The following is a 22,418-nucleotide window of genomic DNA, read 5'->3' on the forward strand; positions in this document are numbered from 1 at the left end:
GATGATCTCCCGAGGTCCCTTCCAGCCCTAATGTCTATGTCTATGAAAAGCTGGGTGGGTCCTCTTCCCCGTAGCTGCATTTTGTGAATCAGCCATAAAGGTCAGATCACAGTGTGTTACAAAAGTAGATGAATTAATGGATTTTCAGGGACTTAAAAGGGTGGAATAGAATCACACTTACATGTTTAAGTCCCCATCCAGTTATTGCCGTGTCTCCTACCTCCCCTTTTTGGGGAAGGTCATTGAATGGGTAGTTACCTGGTAGCTCCAGGTACATCTGGATGCCATTGGTTTCCTTGGCCTGTTTGGCTTTTATCCTGTATATAGCACTGAGACTCTGCTTGTGGCACTGATGATCTTTGCCTAGAGACTGACAAAGAAAATTGTGCCTTGCTTATCCTCTCCATGGACTGAGACCTTGTAGTGGTAGAGACACTTGTGTGTCCCAGTGATCCTCAGCTGTGTTACCCAGAGTCTCACACTGCTGGCAGGGTCACCCATGATGAAAAAGCCAGTGAGGAGGTTCCAGACAAACCATAGTTTATCTCCAAATCCTCAACAGCAGATCAGGTGGAAGATAATGTCAGGATCACAATGGCTGTAAAGATGGAAGGATGCTGCAGCAAGATGGAGGTCTCCTGTCACCTAGGGTTCACACTTGCCACTGGGCCCAGATCGCCACCTTGTCAAGATTGTTTGGTTGCCATTTCCTCACATTAAGCAAAGTCACGCTCAAGCTTCTACCACAGGAAACAAAACACTGTCCTGTGCCAACCTCTAAAAGCCCTGCGGCAATGAACTAATGGTTACAGAGACATCCAAAGTGGTTACAGAGACATACAGGACCACGGTCTCCAGACAGGAATCTACATGCAGGTGGTGGTAGCTGTCAAGTATTTCAGTCAGTTGCAGACCTGCAGGACACCACCTGCCAGCCGACTAGGGTGAGACCGTTTCTAATTGGAGATCTACACACCCACGTTTCACCTGCTACAACTTGATGTTAAAGAAGTTGGTTCAGTACCTGTATGTGTAGTCCCATTAGTAGTCTCACTGTCGTCCAATGAAGGTCCTACATTCCTGAGGGCTCTGCCACCCCTACATCCTCACCCATTCCACCAGGTTCTGATCAGCCAGTTGGTCTTTCAATGTGACCTCGGTTCCAATAAAAAACAAAAAACGGGAAAACAAAACAGGCGCTCGTGGCCTGGGTTATTGTTCTGGCTGCTTTTAGCCAACAGTAAACCAAATTGACTTTCATGAGGTCAGTCCCTCTTTTCTGCCCCATTCCTCTCTTTGGTGGCTCTCTCTGAGCCTCTTGTTGAGGTTGCCACGATTCCCTTTAGCACATTAGGTCCATCTGTGACACCATTTTGGCATGTGCCACTTTTACATACTTTATGGTACTGCAAAATCTAATGTGCCCCTCTATTAAGGATATTACGGCACAAAACTCTGCCCGGCTCCGCAGCTCCCGGCTGGAAACAAAGCGTTCTGAGCCCTGCCGGGTCAGTAGTCTTTGCTCCAAGTTCCCTTAGTGGGGCTTATTCTCTGCAAGAGTCTCCTTCCGGCCCTCCACTTCGCTTTCAGGGGTCCGTGCAGCATGTGTTGGCTCAATCCATCTCCTCCTTCCGGTTCTATGCTCCCCCCTCTTGCCTGTTCCGGGTTCTTCTTTATACCGGTGTTGGAGCTTCCTGCCCCTCCCCTCCAGAAACACCTGGGTGAGGAAGATTTCTGCTGGGTTCTTTGGGGCTGTGCTCCTGGGGTCGCTGAGCCTTTGTTTAGCCCTTGTGCTTTGGAGCCCTGTGACTCTTTCTCTTCCTCACAGTAGCCTGATGGTCTTCCTCTGCCTGGGTTGAGACAGAGGTGCAATTTGGCAGCCGCTGCCGTGATTGATCAGTCCTATTCAGGATCCCTTCTCCTCACCCCACATTGGGAAGGGGCTAGAAGAGGTGCCTTAAACCTACACTGTCTTACCTACTCCTGGATGAAGAACCATGTCCAGTGAGATCACATTCTCTGTGGTTAAACATATCATAAGAAGACAGTGATTTTCACAAAATGGAACTCTCACCTTGATGGATAACCAAGACAATGAACAACCAGAAAGAGCTGTCATCTTCTCCAGGAAACTAGCAAAAATCAACATTGACATTGCAGCTCTGAGTAAGACAAGATGACCAGATGAGGGTCAGCTCTGAGAAAAGAGAGGAGGCTAAACCTTCTTCTGGAAGGGAAAACTGGCCCAGGATAGAAGTGTTCACAGTGTCAGTTTTGCCATCAAGAATCAGCTTATCAGTCAGCTTGTGGAGCTCCCTGTGGGTGTTAATGAACATGTTATGACCCTTGGTCTTAAGCTCAGCAATAAACAGTATGCCACCATCATCAGTATGTATGCCCCAACACTTGATGCTGACAGTTATGTCAAAGAACTATTCTACTCGAACCTTGACTATGTACTGATTAGTACTCACAAGGGGTAAAAGTTCATTCTCCTCAATGACAGAGATGGATGTGACCTGGAACTCTGGAGTGGCACCACTGGGGAGGAAAGATTAGGGAAAGTAAATGCCAGTGGCATCCTTCTCCTGAATAAATGTGTCAAGCACAGTTTTGTCATCATGAACACCATCTTCAGACAGAATGACAAGTACAAGACCATCTGGAGACTCCTTTGCTCTAAGCACTGGCACCTCCTCGACTGTGTTTATTGTTAGAGCCCATGATCAAATGGATGTCCATGTCACATAAGCCATATGAGGAACCAATGACTGCTGGGCAGATCCACACACAGTCTTGTTAGATCCATTATGAACACACAGTTTTCTCTGAAACACTTAAAACAGAAAAAAGAATTGTGAAGAACTCTCAACACCAGATCTCTTCAAGATCCAAAGGTCTGTAAGGATCTCTAACAGTGTCTCTGTGAAACTTTCTCTGCCCTATCCACAAATGAAAGCAACATTGAGGAATTCTGAAGGGGGTATAAAACATCCATGCATGTGACCTATGCTGAATCCATTGTCTATACCACTCATCACCACGAAGACTGGATCAATGAGAGTGACACCTCATCTCAGCAGAAGGAGAAGGCATATCAGCTCCTCAAAGCTGAAGCTCAAAGAAGGATCCGGGAAATCAAAAATCAGTGGTGGCAAGACAAAGCCAAAGATACCCAGCTCTCTGTTGACCTTTACATGCAAAGCTTTTGGGGGCCAATGAATGCCATCTGCAGTTTAACTTCCCATGGTCCTACTTTTCCTATGATCACAGACTAGCTTGATGCTCTTCAAAGACAATCTATCCAAGCTAGATGGAAAGAAAATTTTGAGGAGCTCCTGAACTAAGAGTCAACTGTGGCAGGTACCACCATCAAGTCCATCTCCCAAAACCCTAAAAGGGGATTCCTCACCAACCCTCATATTCTAAAAGAAGTCTGGTGTACCATCAAGGAAACTAGAACAACAAGGCTACTGAACTGGATTGTATACCTGCAGAAATCTACAAAACTGGCAGTGGGAACTGGTACTGCGACTCCAAGAATTTATTCTATGAATTTGGAACAACTAAGAGATTCCTGGGGACCTAAGGAATGCTAACATCTTCAATAAAGGAGATGTGTCTGTGTGTGGGGAACTATCAAGGTATTCCCCCTCCTTTCCACAGCAGGGAAAATCCTTGCCTGTATCCTCTTACTGCTTGCTGAGGAAGTCCTGCCAAAATCTGAGTGTGGTTTCAGACCATCCTGGGATTCAATTTACATGATCTTAGTTGCCTGTCAGCTCCAAGAAAAATGTTGGGAACATCAGAACCTGTATATGGCCTTCACTGACCTCACTAAGGCCTTTAATTCCATCAGTTGCAAGCCTTGTGAAAAGTAGTGGCCACATTTGAGTGTCCTGAAAAGTACATCAAAGTTCTGAGGCTTCTCCATGACCAGATGGCTACAGCCATTCTACCCAGTGGATCGGAGACTGACCCATTTGTCATCCAAGCTGGGGTCAAACAAGGATGTGTCATCACTACAGATCCGTTCTCCATTTTCTTGACAGTCATCTTTGTTCTTGTTATGTACTGTACTGCCTTCCTGCTGGAATTGACATGGAATACTGAACATGCTCTTCAACCTGGGACATTTTCAGTTGAAAACCAAAGTACTAAAAACAACCATCCTTGCCCTTCAGTATGCCAATAGCTGCACCATCCTTGTGCACACTGAAGAAAGTCTCCAGACCATATGCTGGATCTCTTCAGAAAAACCTACTGAACTTTGGGCCTCTTTCTCATTATCAAGAAGACTGAAGTGTTCTATCACATGTCCCAGGTCATGAATGCCCTTCCCACCCCCAGTTACCCAGGATCGAGGAACAGACCCTGGAAATAGTTGAGTCAAGCACTTCCCCTACCTCAGTATCCACCTCTCTTAGAGTGAATATTTATGAGAAGATCCAGCACAGGATCTGGTGCACAAGTTCCTTATTTGGGAAATTGCTTCACTGTGTCTTTTATTCATCACAATATCTGGAAAGACTCCAAGATCGGGGTCTACAGTGCAGTCATTAGGGCTGTGCAAAACGGGCCCTATTCAATTCAGATCTGGCCCGAATCGGGGATAGTGATTCAATTCGTTGATTCAGATCACTGTCAGGATCACTGTCCCTGATTCAATTCAGCCAAATCTGAATCTGAAGATTCGATGCTGATTTAGGAAATCAGTGATTCAGAAGCAGGCACAGCTTTAAATTTTTTTTTTCTACATACTTTGAGGTACTAGGTGTGGCTCATGATTGCTGTGGTGCTGGGGTGCATGGAGTATTCCACAGGAGCACGGGGGGCTCTCCATCATGCTTGGCAGTGAACCCAGAAGGGGACCGGAAGTACTTCCAGCCCACTTTCGGGTCTGCTGCTGAGCATGCTGGGGAGCCCTCTGCACTTCTGTGGGACACTGCATCTGCTTCAGTACCATGGTGTTCAGAGCCCCTGCTACTTAGAAGTATGTAGAAAAAATATTTTAAGCTGTATCTACACCTGAATTGCCAAATCTGTCCAAATCTCTCTGAATTGATTCTGAGGGTTCCAAATCAATTCGGAGAGATTAAAGGGTCCTCTGATTTGATTCAGATGTGGAGATTTGGCCACCAAATTGGGCAGAATCTCTGCTGAATCGAATCAGGGACCGAAGCTTTGCACAGCCCTACCAGTCGTCATCCCCACTCCCCACAATGGATGTGAAAGTTGGGTGACCTACTGTCATCATTTTGATAGCCTGGAATGGTATCACCAACAATGCCTCTGGTCATGTCAAATGGGAAGATTGCCACACAAACGACAACACTGAATAGGTGATCCTGAAGCACCAACTTTGCTGGACTGGACATCGTGTGCGAGTGCCTGACTCAGCTCCCAAAACATGTGCTCTTCTCCTAGCTTAGTAATGGCCTGAGATCACACAATAACCAAAAGAAATGCTACAAGAACAAACTGAAGACATCCCTCAAGAAAACAGATGATTTCAGAAAAGCAGACTTCAACTTGCTCCAGGAACTCATGAGCAGGATCCCCTGGGTCTTCTGATCCTGGGTCTGCAGTCTCAGTCCTTTCCGAGTGCCTGACTATAGTTCCTTTAACACCAGCTTCACACTGATACATTGGGAAGAAATGAATGAGTAATGAAAATGAATATATCTTCAGGCGGAGGAGCACCTAGAATCCAGTTCTCTCGGTTACTGCAAACCAGCAGGCTATATTTAAGTTCTGAATGAAACAGCTGTGAGACCAGCATTTTGTGCTGAACTCAATGCAGCTGGTGTGTTGGGCAAGCCTAAAGCACACCTACTACATCAGATACATCAGGGGACTTGGGTGCTGCTCTACTCTATTTCTAGATCTAAATGGTGCTTAGGCTGAGGTGAGGTACCTGGTTCTTTTGACTCCATGTTTCTGGGCATACACTGAAGATAGAAACATAGGTACCTAGGTAACTTTCAGACAACAAAGGGAGGTATCTCTTGAGTTTTAGGCAGTTGCTAACCAGAGATGTTTTGGGCAGAAAGTGCACAAAACAACTTACAGGTATCCAGGTTCTCCGTTGCAGTTGACCTCCAAGGGACTGGAAGATTGGAAAGCCAAAACGAGGTATTCCAATGCTTTTGATTTACTGTAAGGTGCCAATTTCTGATAAAAAGTTGAAATGTGAAGAGCACTTTCCCTAATTTAACTGATTTTATTTTACTTTTACAAGCATCATGGTTAGCTTTTCATTCAGTGTGTAAAGGTGTAAATAGTTTTACTGACATCACAGTCTGTTTTTCTAAGTGTCTAGCTGGATTAAGGATAATACTGTCAGATATTAGTAGCAAGACACTTTATATTGCTTAAAGAAAGGCTGAAATGAATGCCTGTATACTTATAATTGCTGATCGTTTAGTAGCTTAATGTATTTTCTCAGCACTTCAAGTATGAGGCCAAACATCTTAGTTTTCAGGTTACAAACCTGGCCTGGAAGGATTGCACCATTTGAGATTGCAAAAAGGATGTCTTAATGTCTTGAAAGAAGGAACCACTTGATTCTTTTATATATATCTTATAACTCATGCATTTTTCTGTTTTCATACATCATGGAAAGTAGGAGAGGAGGTAAGAATGGGTTGCAGATTGCTTTCTAACCGCTTTTCTTTTATTTACTCAGTAATAGCTTGTTATACCTCAACAAGGTTCATCACCATTATAGTTAGATTAGTTGTTGTTGTTGTAACTTGTTTGAAAGCATATACATTAAACACAAGGTACTACAGAGATTTGATTAAATCATGTACTATCATTTGAGTTCTTGCTTTTTCTTGCAGGAAAATGAATGTATGAGAATTAAAATCTTAGGTGACTGCTACTACTGTGTGTCTGGATTACCTATCTCTCTTCAAAATCATGCCAAAAATTGTGTGAAAATGGGACTGGACATGTGTGAAGCCATAAAGTAAGTGCAAAGGTTTTGCTAAATTAATGATATTGCTATGTTAAAGATGAAAGATCCAATTCTTTTCCATCTACAGCTATACAGCTGGCTTGTTTTTCAAAAGCTCTTATGTTTTCATCCTTGTCCCCAGCAGCAGTATTGACTCTTCAGCAGCAACAGGGGTAATGAAGATTGTTAAGAAATGGGCTGTTGTTAAATGAAGGAAATGTGTCATCCCTTAGATTATTAGACCACATGGAGCACATGCTCTTAATGGACTCAGAATGATTTATTTGGTGAGAGCATAATGCATTTCAACAAAGGTGATGATGTGAGTGAAGAAGATTATAGATGAGGCAAAAGTGTTTAGAACATATTCAAGAAGGTCAATTTGTACAGGAAAGTGGGTTTCTTTCTGTACACTAACTTCCAGATGGCACTTTGTCATCATCAACATTGTTGTCAATTATTCTTAAATAACAATGATCCTCAGAGCTGTTTCAAGCAAAAGATGCCCCTGGCTGAAGTTTTAAGCTGAGGACAACATTCAAGCACGCTCTAACTGCAGTTGGGTGCTCCTGCAATTCAGAACATCTGTAAAACTATCCTAAATGGCTTGATATCAACTTTATATTACTGTGGTGCTTAAGGCTTCTAGTGAATCTGGCTCAAGGAGTTTGAAGGCCTCCTTTAGACAAAAATACAGCCTTCAAGTCTGACCTGGCGAAGTTAGGCTGTAGCCACTTTCTGTGTCTCAACATAGAAGAGTCTATAGTTAAGGCCTGTCTTAAGAAGAGGCAGATGTTCCATGCCGGCCAAGTAGCTGCATCTGAGGTTGGAAGAATTGCTTCTAAGTTCTAACATTAAGCAATAACTAATGAAGGCTGTGCTTGAGGCAGAGGCTATGTTAGGAATACTTTTGTTAGTTAAGAAAAATGTAAGGAGGCATTAAACAAGATATATAGGGAAGCTTTCAAAGGAGCCATGTTCATCCAATTGAAAATTCCACCCTTAACCAAGAGGCAAAGATTGTGTGTGATATCTTTTATTGGATACGATATATAACTAGAATTGTATTATTGCTCTTTTGTCTCATAAGGGCTTCTCATAGTTCACAGGCCTCCTTTAATCAGAAGATTCACATTCACATGGAGTTGTGTCTGTTGTGTAGCTCATCCTGCTTCTGCCTCTTTCTTAAAAATGAGGACAGGCACTTGATGCCCAAAAGCTTGTCTAGCAAGTCTCCTGACTACATCATTAGTCCAGTAAAACATATCACAAATAAATCCTTGCCTTGTCCATTTTCTGGACCATTGTGGCTACAGCACTTCATCCTTAAACAACAATTTTCTTGGACCTGTAGATAAAGTTACACTGATGTCTGCAGTGTAGACCTACTCTAAGTCATATGAGAGAATCCTATCCCAAACCTGTTCATTCAGAAACTAAATCTTGATGTGTCAGCCTATTTGTTAAGTAGAGATCTGGCTTCATTATCTCAAGCTGGAAACCCAAACAAATATATGTACACTTGAAGAAAAATACTGTTACAGCCAAGTACATGAGTCTTTGAAATTCCCACATCAGCCTTTTATGGTGTTTCTGGAAGTGAAATTATTACCGTTTAGAGGTCCAGATTTTTTATATTGGCTATTTTGATCTGCTGTTATAGGAAACTGGTTTTATAAGGTATGTGCTTTTTGTTGGATATGATAGTTGCTCTGGGCACAATACACCTGGGTTTCAGATAACCATGAAGATCTTGTAATAATATTTCCCCATAAACCGTCATTAGAAGCATTCATACTTACTAGTATTTTGTAAGCTATATAGTGGTTCTTGAGACAGGCATCAAAGGGAATGAAAGAAAATTACTGTTTTTGACATTGATTCCAATAGGAATACTAGGAAGGGCGGGACCAAACATGAAAATGTCAAATGCTTTTGCTTTGCAGGCATTTATTGAAAGGATGTAGATTTCTGAAAAGCAGGGTTGGTATCTTTCTGAACTGCTAAAACAGAAACTAGTCCAGGTCTTGCCTTTCTATAACTTTCCTGTTCTTGAAAAGTCTTCATCAGGTGTTCTCAGATTTCTGCCATGTGAATTGGCTGCCAAAAGGGCCACTCTGCTTGTAGCCCAGTTCTCCTTGAAAGCTTTTAGCTACAGCAGTCACTTTTCAGTGGCATATCAATGAGATCAGCCATCTTAAATTGTTAGTTTTCTGCAGAGTTAAAAAAAATTAAGAAAAGCCTTTTAGTAAGTCAGACCATGGGTCCATCAAACTTCATATCTTGTCATACACAGCACTGAGCATATGTGTAACAAATAGGCCGATCTCACACAGTGGCAGACAACAGATGGTGAGGGAGAGGGCGAACTGAACAGGGTAGTTCTGGTATTCTCCATTTTCTGATTTTTCTCTCCTGTTGCAGCTTCTAGAATTCAGAGGCTTAAAAACTTCCAATTCAGAGACTGCAGCATACCTACCATATTCATCACCTACCGTTGGACCGTTCTTCTAAGAGTTGGTCCAATCCCCTTTTGAACTGGGTTAAGCTAACAATCTGCACAACTTCTTCTGGCAGTGAGTTCCATCACTTAAGTACTTGCTGTGTGAACAAAGAACTTCCCTTTGTGAGTTTTAAACCTACTACCCAATAGTTTCTTTTATGCCCACCAGTTCTACTATTATGATAAATAGTAAATAATCCTTACTTTCACTGCATTGTTTGCCATTTTGTTGCCCATTTGCTCATTTTTCTGTAATTCTTCGTAGTCCACCTTGGTCTTTATCACTGAATTATTTTGTCTTGTCTACAAACTTAAAACTGCAAAGTTTTAATCCAGGGTGGAAGGCAAAAACCTGCCTTACAATCCAAATAGCTGCTATAGTCTGATGCTGATCTCTAAACTTGTCATAGTGTCATAATTTCAAAGAGAAACCATGAATTGGATCAATAGCTGGATCCAGATTGCCACATGTAGCCCATGCCTCCTCAGTGAAAGGTATAGAAACAGTGCCTGCTGTTTTCAAGGCATAGGCTTAAGTTATCTCCGGGATTCTGGCCAAAAAGTGGATACATAACACTGTTATCAATATGCTCCATATTTTCTACATAATCATTGCATTTGTAATTAGAGAAGTATGATAAAAACAACTTGCAGCATCTGAAAGAAAACATAACAGGGCTTCTGCTCTTGGAGGGATGTCATCTAATATGTGCTGCATTTATTTTTCTCACTCTGCAATACTTTGTTCAGTTTTCCCAGGCCACTTACACAGATTTTTCATTGCTTTTAGATCCTCAAGTGCTGGATGAGCCATGATCTGGAAGTTCATAGTCCCATTATGGTATAACACAAATCACAAAAATGAAACACTTTGTTATTAATTCTATCAGTTTTACACAGATTTTGCTGCTACGTGAGGATAATTCCAGTTCCAGTGGCCCCTGAAGTAAAAGAGAACTAGGTCAAGTTTTAGGGTGTGATCTTATAGAAGGAATTAGGAAACCTATTGAGTAATCTATTAAGACAGGTCCTATCTAGCTTGGTACTTAATTGCCAAAAACAGAGCAAAAGTACTCAATGCACTTGAGCTCCATTACTGTAATTACTTCGATATGAAAACATATGAATATTCCTGTTGATCATATTAACTTTAAAATCGCCATACTAGTTCACTTCAAGTTAGCCTCTGTAGGTTCAATATTTTTAGCGGTGGTCAAACTGATTATAAAGGAGCTGACTAGCCACAGGTCCCATCAAGTCACATGAGCAAATGCTGTTTATACAAATCGCATTTGGACCTTAATCAGATGGTTTCCGCATCAGACTAAGATATAAAATAAACCATAGTCTGCTTTTCTGTTTAACTCCAGCTGCTGTCTCTTCTTCAATATTACTTCTTTGTAAACCTCCTTGACTCTCTGCCAGCCTTTTCAATTTAAATTCTGGTTCTCAACATTTGTCTTTGATTCAATCCTTTGAAATACTTTCTATTTCAGAGAATTGTCTCACTGGCATGAAATAACCTGTTGGATATATTGTCTTTTAAATTAACTAAAAACTTTGGATCATCTTAGCATTCAATTTTGGTATCCCTGATTCAACAAAGCACTTACATTTGTGATTAGGCTTAAGTTTTCATAAGCTATCCAGGGCCAAAAATCCAATTAAATGCAGTTATAATGGATTTGGACAAATAAACATAGATCCAAATAAGGACTTGCGTAACTAAAATTGTACCCAATACATTAATGTATACAGGACTCAGGTGGATTTTAGGTGAACCAAAAGCATCTGATCTATGGCCAAACTAAATTCATGGCTTCCTCCCGAACCTGGAAATTCTCTAAGAGCCAGATACATAAAGGGATTTTGGCAACTAAGTACCTGTTTAGGTAGGCTTTACATACCAAAGTCTAGTTGACCAATTCAGAAAAACCCTGCCTAAACATCTAGGTGCTGGAGTAAAACTAGGCATCTTGGGCTTCAACCAAGACTGGACTTATGTGCCTGAATTATAGCTACAGAGAATGCTGGGAAGGGCTGTGTTTTTCAATGAAATGTGCATTTACCTAAGGCCTTTGAGATTTGCAAATCAAGTATCCTAGAGTTTAAGTCACCTGAGGGGCCTCATTGATTAAGCTCACTCAGAGTGCACCTAACAGAGAAGGAATCCTGGCTTCTGTCCAAGAAACTTTTGGCCAGAGTACTCAGCTGGGAAAAGGAACATGAAGGAAAGGGAGCAGCCTGGTCTTAAGCCCAAGGCCCTCTCAAGCCTAAGGAGGTTTAAACTCACATCTTTCATTTACCAGGGAAGTTCTCTAATCACCAAGCTAAGGGCTAGGCTGAGGGCACTCTCTACTCTGTTGTAACTGATTCACCGAGTGACTGTGAGTGCAAAATTCATAGGCCCAAAAGGAAACAAATGAGAAGGTGTCTGACAGTGTAAACCAGAACTTCCCCTCCCAGGGTAATGACTTCTTCACTGAGGCTAGGTACAGACAGTCAAAAAGCACAAGACTGAATCGAGTCAGTCTTTGTATATTGGTCTGAGCTGCACAGATTAAATTGAAACAGAAGGGAATGGACATTTACCTTTGATTCCGGAAATGCAGCCACATTCCTGCAGTGATCCAGGCCAGAAGCCAGGGGACACTAGAGCATGGCTCTCTGGCACATAGTGAGCCTGGGCTCTGTGTTCACTTCCCCTTCCTGCTGCCTCTTAGGTCTCTGTGATTTGCAGTCCAGAATTACAGCAGCAGGACTCTGCAGGATTGCTCATCACTTCCTCTTCCTGCTTCCAGGTGCCTCTGGGATTGGTAGTCCACAGTCACAGCCAGTAGTAAGTTTAAGCAGGGAATGTGGTGTTTAACCTCCCTCTCTGGCCCCAGACCCCAGCCAGGGTTTGCCTGAAGGGTGGGGGCAGTCCCCCCATAGACTGGGTTGCATCCCTGCCAGACTTGCCCCTGCCCCAACCCCCATGTCAACCAGCCCTCACTGCTCCAGCTAGGGAGGAAAGGGGCAAGGCCAGGCATGCTCTCTGGAACAGACAGTTCAGCCTAGCCCAGCCCAGGGCTGTAAAGCTTACTGGGGGACCGTGATTTAACTTGAACCAGGAAGGGGTCTGGGCATTGGTGACCAGTACCTCCCAAGTCTGGGGGAGGCACTATATTGCCAATGGGGGGTAGCACTTCTGGTTTTGCAGCTGGCACTTCCAGGGGGTGCACAGCTGTGCACCCCCTATGCATCACCCATGGGTCTGGCACAGAAGTTTCATAAACCAGTTTGACCCAAATCAATTAAGTCTGATACTACTTTCAACCAGGCGTATCTTTAAACAGTTTCACCCAATCTGAAACTGGTTTATGTGCACTGAACTTAGGTTCTGTTACAGGTTTAAACCAGTTTCTGATCACTTAAACTGGTTTAGGTGTAAGGTCTGTCCCTATCCTGGGTGTCCTGCTCATGTCCTCTGAGAAGCTTCAGCTATCATGTGCTCTGAGCATAACTTATTAACAGGATGAGGCTTCTCTCAGACTGCAGTGGTGATAAAAGCCATTTCTATGTAGTAGTCTAGTAAATAAAGCATTCACCTTGGAAGTCACAGAGCCAGATTCAATGTTCTCTTCACCCCCAGGAGGTTTTGTCTTTTTACACCAAGCATGCATTAAATAAAATGTAGATATAGTTCTTGTAACAGGAACCAGAAGTCAGGACCTCTCCTCCCTAGCTGAGAGTCCTTAGAGCTAGGCTGTACAGCTTTGTTCCTTCTTGCTGCTTTCCCTGAATCCGTGCATCTTGCATGCTTTGCTGCTTAATGACCCAGCTTCAACAGGAAGGATGGGGTATATGTAAGCATTACATTTTGGTTTCCCTAACCAAGCTTAGGGCAGTCTAAATGACCAGGCATGCAGGTGTTCACAGGGCTTAAATTGCACAAAAAATGGGCTCCCCTTGGAGGGGAACTAACTTTAGATTGGCCTGGGTTAACCTGGTCTAAACTGGATTAGCCTGGCCTAACGAATGCCTGTGTGTGTTCACAGCTGGAAAAGCCCAGCCACTCACCACAGCCGCATGGCTGTGCTGTTTTAACCCCCACAACTACTGCCCTTTGGATCCACCAAGCCCTTTACCCCTCCTCTTCCTTCCTCTGACCCCCCAGAATGACTTTCTTCTGGCTGCCCACACAAATGCCTGCACTTAGCAGAATCCAACTTGGGTTTAGGCAGCTCAAAGGAAGCTGCCTAATTAGTCAGGTCATTTGAAAGCTTGTTCACACCCATGGACTGTGCCCTCCTGCCCCCAGCAACATACATACTTGCATCTTCCCTGGTTGATAGCCTGTTGGGTTAGAGCACTTCCTTGGGAGGGGAGAGATGTGGGATTGAGTCCCCTGCTGCTAGAAAACATTGAGAATCTTGTGCTCTCTTTTCCTAATCAGGAGACTGTTGTTGAGAAGGTGGGTGGTGACAGCACTCTGCCTTCTTTAAAAAACAAGTTGAGGCTCTTACCTTCAAGGGAGGATTCCTGCCTCTGGGTGCTGAGCAGATGAAGGCTGTTCTCTGCAGCCTTGAGAGATGAGAGTTTCAGATGTACTCCTGTGCTTTGTATTTTTCATTGGCTAGTTGAAGACATCTTCCTGCTCTGACAGTGGGTTTTCTTTTTGTTTTAGATAGCCAGTCTTAGGTACCTGTCACCTGCCACTCCTTTAGAAATGCTAACTGAAAATGTTCTGCTGAATTGGGGCCTATACCCCTAATTTCTGTGTTTTGTTTTGTTGATATGCAAACTGAAAGTCATTTAGGCCTTGGATCAGAATGTTAATTAAGCAAAAGCCTTGTTTTAAAGATGTACATAATTCCAGAGCCTTAGGCATTTTGCATCCATTAATCTACATTTAAGAATAGTAATTCTACTTTTGTCTTAGGCGCAAGTTAAGGGAAACCAAGAACCTGTTCTGACTTGTTCTGTTAGCCAGCACATCATTTGAGCACACATTAAGAAAAAAAGAAAACTTTCTGACTTACATAACCCTTTAGTATTGCTTCTTACCACAGGATACAGTGTAATTGCTTCCAGAATGACCCCAGCAGCACTGATACTCCAAATGTCACATTTTTTTTAAAGAAAATAAAAGGTTCCAGTATGTCTTTCAAGTGCCTTTTCTTCAATTCATAACATTTTGATTTACTATAGTCTTTTCCCCAATACTAAGTAAATAATGATTGGTTTGCTTTATAGTATTCTGTATTTTCTGTTTTTATTTAATCCCAGGATTGTCATAATCTCTTATCCAAATACCTCTTTACCTCCTCCCCACAATCATTTCTTGTGTTTTCAGTGTTATAACTTCAGCTCAAAATGGGAATTTGATTCCTGATTGAAATCATCCCTGGTTAGCATTTGATGGCTTATACTCAATACCCATTTTTTTGCCTTTTAACTTGTTTTATCTTATCTAGTTGATACTAATGACATTTAAATCCACAAATGTAATCACATTTCCAAATGCCTGTATTTTATTTCTCCTTCACCTTCATGATTAGTCAAATGGCAATAGGTATTTTCATTAATGACTATGCTGTATGCAGTATTTGCTTTTAAGAGAAATTATTTATGTGAACTTTGGGTATGTGCAAATGTACTGAATTACGGTCCAAGAAGATTGTATATGATTTGCAGTATAACCTTTTAGCATTGAATATTAATGTTATTCTTAAGAAATACAACAGAGTTGCAAAATGATTATTTGTATTTTTGTGGGGTTTTTTCCTCTTCTCTTGATAGTCAAGGATTTATGCCGATATAGTAATTTTTATTCCACAGCAGGAGATGAGAAACTTGAGAATGAAACATCTTTTGCTTTTATTACACAAAAGAACCTGTGTCATCTGCAGTACAGCACATGTGGGAGCATTTGAGAAGCACTTGCCGGGGATATCAGTCCCCTGCATATTACAAACTCAGCCCAGGTTTTGGAGAAAGAACAGGGTCAGGGAAAAAGGGTGTGTTCCTTGATTGACCTATTTGTTGGCCCAGATATAAAGCAAAAGGTATAAGACCATTCTGGAAATAATGGAGCTGAAAAGCTTTGTCTTTGTTCCTGTTCTCTGCTACATGAAAACAGAAAAATATTTGTTTTCAATAGTAGCAGCTGTTAAAAAGTTGTATCCTGTCCCAGTCTTCCTGTAGAAACAAAGTTCTGTTTATTGTTTCATTGCCGCTCACAGAGAGGTTTCAAAAGAAAAGTCTCAGCAGCAGAAAAGGAGAGAGATAAGTGGCTGTGTTAGTCTGAAGCCAGGCAGAAGACAATGCAGAATGGCAGGACAGAGCTGAATAAATTAGTCACTTCTTGATGCTTCAAAAAAGGAAAGGCCATGCCATTTTTGTTCCACAGTTGTTTCCACAAAGGATGTTCTAGCACTCCTTCCTGTGAAACTGAATATGTGAATGTTACTATTCCCATGTACCTGACCCCTGCAATTACGCCTGTGCATGTATTGCTTTATACCATGAACCTCCCAAAATGGAAGTTTACATATGTTCAGTATTGTTAATTGATTAATGTATTTATTATCCTTCTGTAAAGTATGTGAGGATAATACACACAAGGGATGTGCCAAGCAGGCTGTATTCGATTCAGATTTGGACCAATTTGGGGGGCAGTGATTCAATTAATTGATTTGGATCACTGTCCTGATTTGATTCAGTCAAATCCGAATCTAAAGATTTGATGCTGATTCAAAGAATCAGTGATTCAATCATAGACACAGCTTTAAATGTTTTTTCTACATACCTCAAAGTACCAGGCGTGGCTTGTGAACACTGTGATGCTGGGGCAGATGGAGCATCCCACAGGAGTGCGGGCCCCCCCCTTCCCCGCATGCTCAGCGGAGGACCTAGAAGTGGATTGGAAGTACTTCTGATCCACTTCCGAGTCCACCGCCAAGTGTGCAGGGAACCCCCCTCACACACCCCTGCTCAGCGATTGGCCATGGGGGGACCCTGGGTGCCCCCCCATACCCAGGAGGCCCCAGTTGCCAAGCTGGGGGGGGGTCCAGCACCAAGCATGCTGGGGATCCCCCTGCACTCCCATGGGATGCTCTATCTGTCACACCATCTCAGTGTTCACAAGCTGCCTGATACCTTGAGGTATTCAGAAAAAACATTTAAAGCTGTGTATGTCTGAATCATCGAATCTTTCCGATTCGATTTGGAGAGATTAAAGGGTCTTCTGATTCAATTCAGATTTGGAGATTCAGCAGCCTAATCTCCACCAAATCAAATCAGTGACTGAAGCTTTGCACAGCCCTAATACACACACATCCACACCTACCCATCCCACATATACCCCACAAAACTCCCTTCACACAATATACGAGATTAAGACTTTATTTTGAACTATCAGTGCAATCTCCCCTACATATATACTACTCAAAAACACATAAATAAGGATAAAACTTTTTTTGAAATAAAATATAGTAAATGTTTGATTTTTAGTATATGATTTGTTTTTTATTTGTAATTGTTAAAATTATATCTTCTGAAAGATTTTGTGTGCACCCCATGACAACTCACCAAAGCTCATTAAGTGGCCCACCAACCAAAATAATTGCCCACTCCTGCCTTAAGGTGTAACTGGTCCAAGCTCTAGCTAACACTAATGCCAATCAACATCTGAACAGGTTAAAGTGCAACATGTACCAAGGCTCTAATTCCATTTATGCATCTAATAGTTGGAATGTCATCTGGCCCAAACTTCCCAAAATATCCCAATGCAGGTTTTAGCCAGAATGTCACACCTTTCTCACTATAGCTCTATGTTAACAATAAACAGCCAAAGGAGGGAATTTTACTTTGGACATAAATATTTGTTGCAAACAAATGGTTTAAAAAATATCAATAGAAACAGCAATTTATAAAAGATAACCATGTCAGCAAAAGCCTACAACTGAGTTCATGGATAGTTTAAGTAAATGAAAGAACAAGCTATTGCTACTACCATTTTGGCTCCTCTGTGAATTCAGAGATTATGGCCCTATACCGTATCCTAATAGAATTCTTCTTCTCAAATTTAGGAAGGTCAGAGATGCCACTGGGGTTGATATTAATATGCGTGTAGGGGTGCATTCTGGAAACGTCCTTTGTGGTGTTATTGGACTACAGAAATGGCAGTATGATGTATGGTCCCATGATGTTACACTGGCAAACCACATGGAAGCTGGAGGTGTTCCAGGGTAAGAGTGCTCTCTGTTAATCTTTGGACATATGTGTTTTACTGTATTTCTCTATAAAATAAAATAAGGCATCAACAAAAATCTTATATAAAGAAATATTAACTAATACTAAGAGCAGGCTACTGATATTAACAGTCATGGTTGCTAGCTGTGTTGTTGGGGAAGGACATGATTTGTGGCTAGATTTTTGTGCCTGAAAAGCTCCAGACTCATTTGTCTTTCCCTAATTTGTGCATATTGGAACTTTGAAAATGAGTGTTTATTTCAGTTATGAAAATCTGTGTTAAAAACTGTGTTGAAAATGTCTGAATATTTGTAATACTGTGATGGTCATTTTTTTAAAAAACCATAATTTCAGCCGTGTTCACATTACTTCAGTCACTCTGGCGCATTTGAATGGAGCTTACAAAGTGGAAGAAGGGGACGGAGATGCCAGAGACCCATATCTGAAAGAACATAATGTTAAAACCTACTTTGTGATCAATCCCAAGGTTAGTAGTACCTCACAGTTGCCAATTATAGTTATACTTTGAAACAGAACCATTCGTGTTTATGTTTTTAATATATCATTTTTCAGAAACTATCCAGATGAATTTTTTTAAACTCACTGTTGCCAGCTAATGAGGTTTGCATATTAGCTTTGTTGCAACAAAATGTTCTTTGACATACATCATGAGACTGATCTTGGGAAATAATGAACATCTGTAACTCTCATGGATAGGATTTGGAATTGGTGGTTCTCAGCAGCTATCAGTTATAGGCCCTACTTTTATATAGGTATATACCTATATAAGAGTACCACATAGGAGTACGATGCAGTGTATGTTGTCTGTTAGAGTTAACAGTTAGATTTATACATAATTTTTTCTTCCCCTTCCCTTTTAACTCTTGATCAGGGGGAAAAACGAAGCCCACAGCACCACATCAGACCCAGGCACACCCTCGATGGTGCTAAGATGAGAGCCTCAGTTCGCATGACCCGGTATCTCGAATCGTGGGGAGCAGCCAAGCCCTTTGCACACTTACACCACAGGGACAGCATGACCACGGAAAACGGCAAGATTAGTACCACAGTATGGGCCCATTTATGTCATTTCAATCAGATTAGCTATCTTGAAAGGAAAAAGACCCCTTTGATACTGTTTTATTCCCTGCTAATTAAAAAGCATTTTTGATACCCAGCTTTAAGGGGCTAATCAGAATCCAATCCAGGTCATTGGGAGCCCTTCTATTGACTAAATTAGATGCTTAATTAAATTGACTTCAGCTGCTAATGGGCCTGATTTTGTTACCCCATATTTTGTCCACCAAGATTGGCCATTTGAGCTAACTCCTTAATAATCTTCAGATTTTCCCAGTAACTGTAGTACATCAAATAAAAACATACAGTGATTGCAGAATCCTTGCCACAAAAAGCATCAGGATATTATATCTGGTCACCAGATAACTGTAATTGTGATGAGTGCTGGTGTCAGGGATCCTCATTTAAAAACAAATGTACCTATGTAGACACTGGGCCAGAAGTGGCTTGATTTTCAAAGATGCTTAATAACTCCAGCACCCACTGAAGTTGGTGGGAGTTCAGGCACTGATCTCTGTGGTGTCATGCTTGTGTTGTGAAGCAGTGAAACTGATAGGGAAAAACCTTTCAGGATCCAGGCAATTATAATTAATAATACAATGCTTGCAATTGGAGTTTGTCACTTAAGCTTGTCATCTTGATCTCCATCTCATTCCCTTTTTTGTTCTTTATTAAAATTGTTTTAATAAGGAAAAGCTCATAAATGTTAAAATGTTTGAAACCCTTCACCTGTATCAGTCTGGTAATGAACCCTGCAAATATTTTTATTTCTATATTCCTTGATAAAGCGGTTAGCCTGATGATACATTTTTAAAGTAAGGAATAGTTTCAGCTGTTTTGTAGTTGATACAGTTTTTCTTTTGCTTTTGTTTTTAGGATGTTCCTATGGGCCAATATCATTTCCAGCGTTGCAGAGAAAGGTATTTATAAATTCATTCATCTAAAGTACAAGAACTAAGACATGCTTGATATTAAAATGTTGTGAGCCATTTCTTACCAAAGTATGATTTTTAGAATAAATTCTTCCATCCTGGAGACTTGAAGTAAAAACAGGCGTGTTCTCAAAGTAGTTCTTATTGGCTATGGATGCACGTCTTGCTATCAAGTAGCAGTACTCTATATATTGATGTGCTACCAGCCCTATGAAAATTTTATATTGAATGCAGTTGTCTCATTGTACACTATATTAAATATCCTATTAAATCTTTTGGTGTCCCCCTTCATATATCATATATTGTTGGCTGTTAGGTATTTCAATGCAGTGTTCAGTTCAATGTACAATTCCTTTTGAGAAAATAAGTTTGATGAAAGGCTGATATACCCCATCTTCTGTGTCAGTGATAGAAAAATAAATATGCATTTATATGATAAGGCTTAAATTGTCATTTGGTGGCTATTTTTTCCAGTTAGTAGGTCAAAAGTAGAGAAAAATAGATGCAGGTGAACATGTTCTTTAACCCCGCCCCCCCGAGAAATTCTTTGAATTTCAAAATAAAACAGGTAGGGGGCCTAGAGGAAGAGTCTTATTTAAAAATACAGTCTTTATTGTATTGTAAGAAAATTGAGATGGTTAGCAGATTTTTAAGAATCTAAGAAAGTTAAACCGTAGATAACATGTTTCCTTTTCTTATTATAAGTGACATGATGAATACTATAAAAATACTTTAAAATAAGTATTCCATTAAAAACCTAGTACTTCATTTCCTTTGCTTTAGGGGCAGTTCCTCCTTCCTATAGTGCCGCTTTAGTTTTTCTTCACGTCTTTGCTCTTTAAGCATCTCGTATGCCAGTCACAGATTACCAGAGAGCGGGGCATTCCTATTTAATGACTTTTCTGGATGCTGGCTAGTGCTTGCTAATCCTTAAAACCCGTATTATATTCTACCTTTATGACCAAAGCACAATGGTTCAAATTGGATAGTGTGCAGAACTCACGTATGCCAGCACAGTAGTGTAGTTACTGTTTTTACTGTAGTATTTTCAGCATGTGATGTTTCTTTAGGATGCTCAAAATGCCTTTTCTTGATTTTAAATTGCTCTCAAAAATAGATACAAAAAAGTATCCCTCTATATGCTACAGTTATTACACAATAACTAAGACTGGCTACATAGGCAAAGTACCTATCATGCCATAAAAAGCTCCATCCAACCAGCTATGAAGTCAGACTTTAAAAATGTATACTAACTTTATAGCTGATTAGTATCCAGCTTTAACTTGCACATCTAGCAGGGTCTCCCCTGTAGCTGTGAGCCCTGTCTGTTGACCAGGCTCCCAGCTGCAGGGGTGCATCATGTCCAGCTGGGGCTGGGAGTCCCACAGCTGAGGGGACTTTAGGACCTGGCAGCACCCCACAGCCGCCAGGACTCAGTGTCCTGCAGCTGCAGATAATGGATCCTGGCAGTGGTGAGCCACAATTGCAATCTCTGGACCACAGGGGTGTGTGGGTTGCCCTCACAGTTTTGATCTCCTGACCTTGGGGGTGTGTGAAGTGCTGCCACAGCTGGGAGATCACAGCTATGGGAGCTGCATGCATCCCTGGGCCTGAGAGACCACAGCTGCTGTTGCCTGGGGGAGCACCATGGCTGGGGGATTTCAGCAGCTGTCTCTTATCTGAGGGGGCTCCCAGCCACAACAGCTTGCTTCTTCTTGGTGCAGAGGAGTCCGGGATCAGGGTCCCTCTTCACCGGCAATGAGGCATTATGGGGTATAATGTGTAATCCCACAATCACACCTCCTGCCTGCCCATATGGGATGGCAGGAGGCGCAATTATCTGGATTGCACAATAGATCCCATTGCACCTTTCCCTGAATGTGTAGACGGAGGGGCCTGATTGTACAACTTAACCTGGAAACACAGCATAAAAAACTGATGACCAAGATGTTTTTGAAACGAATTTAAAGTTAGGCCCCTGTATTCATGTTTAGGGGACTGGGTTTTTTTTTCAGGAACACTGAGCAGTTAGTCTTCCTCATTGAGGTCAGTGGAAACAGTTAGACATGGCTCACAGCACCTTTAAAAATCTGCATTTATTTATGTCTGCATGCCTACATCTGTTTTTTTGAGCCTCATTATCAGCTTCTGTATGTGACATATTTAGCTCCTATGACTAAATGATTTGTTCATTTTAGTAATTTACTGATAGGGTTAAATAATATTAAATAAGCCAAAGTCTGTTTTCATTCTAGACTGATTGTCCAGGGTATAAAAATAGGCCACAAGTACATAATATATACCTAAGCTGTATAGCATTCAGCAGGCATAAAATCAATTGGGTTGTATAAAAAAGCGGTATGGTTCTACAGAAGTTACTCTAAAAACCTAGTATATTCTTTTTGTGTGGCTTTGAACCACTCTGTGGGACCTTGATTCTTTCCAAGGATCACAACTTCGATATGATGGAGAGTTTTGTATGCTACCAGTGACCTTGAGATCAGTGCTGTCTGGAGTTTTGTACTCCTCCTGGTAGGGTCACCCATGGTGGCAATGTTGGGTGAGATTTCCAAACTAACAGTGATCCAAAAATAATAAAAGTCTTCACTGGTGGAGCAGGCAGTTGAAGAAATCATACTTCACAATGGATGCAGAGGCAGATGAAAGGTGCGCAAGAATAGATATGCCCAGTCTTCTAGGATTAAAG

General features: G+C 41.6%; 1 protein-coding gene across 2 annotated transcripts in view; it reads left to right on the plus strand.

Moving 5' to 3' along the window:
• ADCY2 (adenylate cyclase 2) overlaps positions 1 to 22,418 on the plus strand; it is a 393,618-nt gene that overhangs the window by 263,783 nt on the left and 107,417 nt on the right. For both annotated transcript variants that reach the window (XM_019541362.1, XM_019541372.1), the window contains exons 7-11: positions 6,846 to 6,973; positions 17,540 to 17,698; positions 18,057 to 18,189; positions 18,595 to 18,771; positions 19,656 to 19,699. In XM_019541362.1, coding sequence (XP_019396907.1) covers positions 6,846 to 6,973; positions 17,540 to 17,698; positions 18,057 to 18,189; positions 18,595 to 18,771; positions 19,656 to 19,699 — 641 coding nt within the window. The remainder of the gene's footprint in view (positions 1 to 6,845; positions 6,974 to 17,539; positions 17,699 to 18,056; positions 18,190 to 18,594; positions 18,772 to 19,655; positions 19,700 to 22,418) is intronic.

Source organism: Crocodylus porosus, unplaced genomic scaffold (assembly GCF_001723895.1).
Source record: "Crocodylus porosus isolate Cpor-Errol unplaced genomic scaffold, CroPor_comp1, whole genome shotgun sequence".
NCBI lineage: Eukaryota > Metazoa > Chordata > Crocodylia > Crocodylidae > Crocodylus > Crocodylus porosus.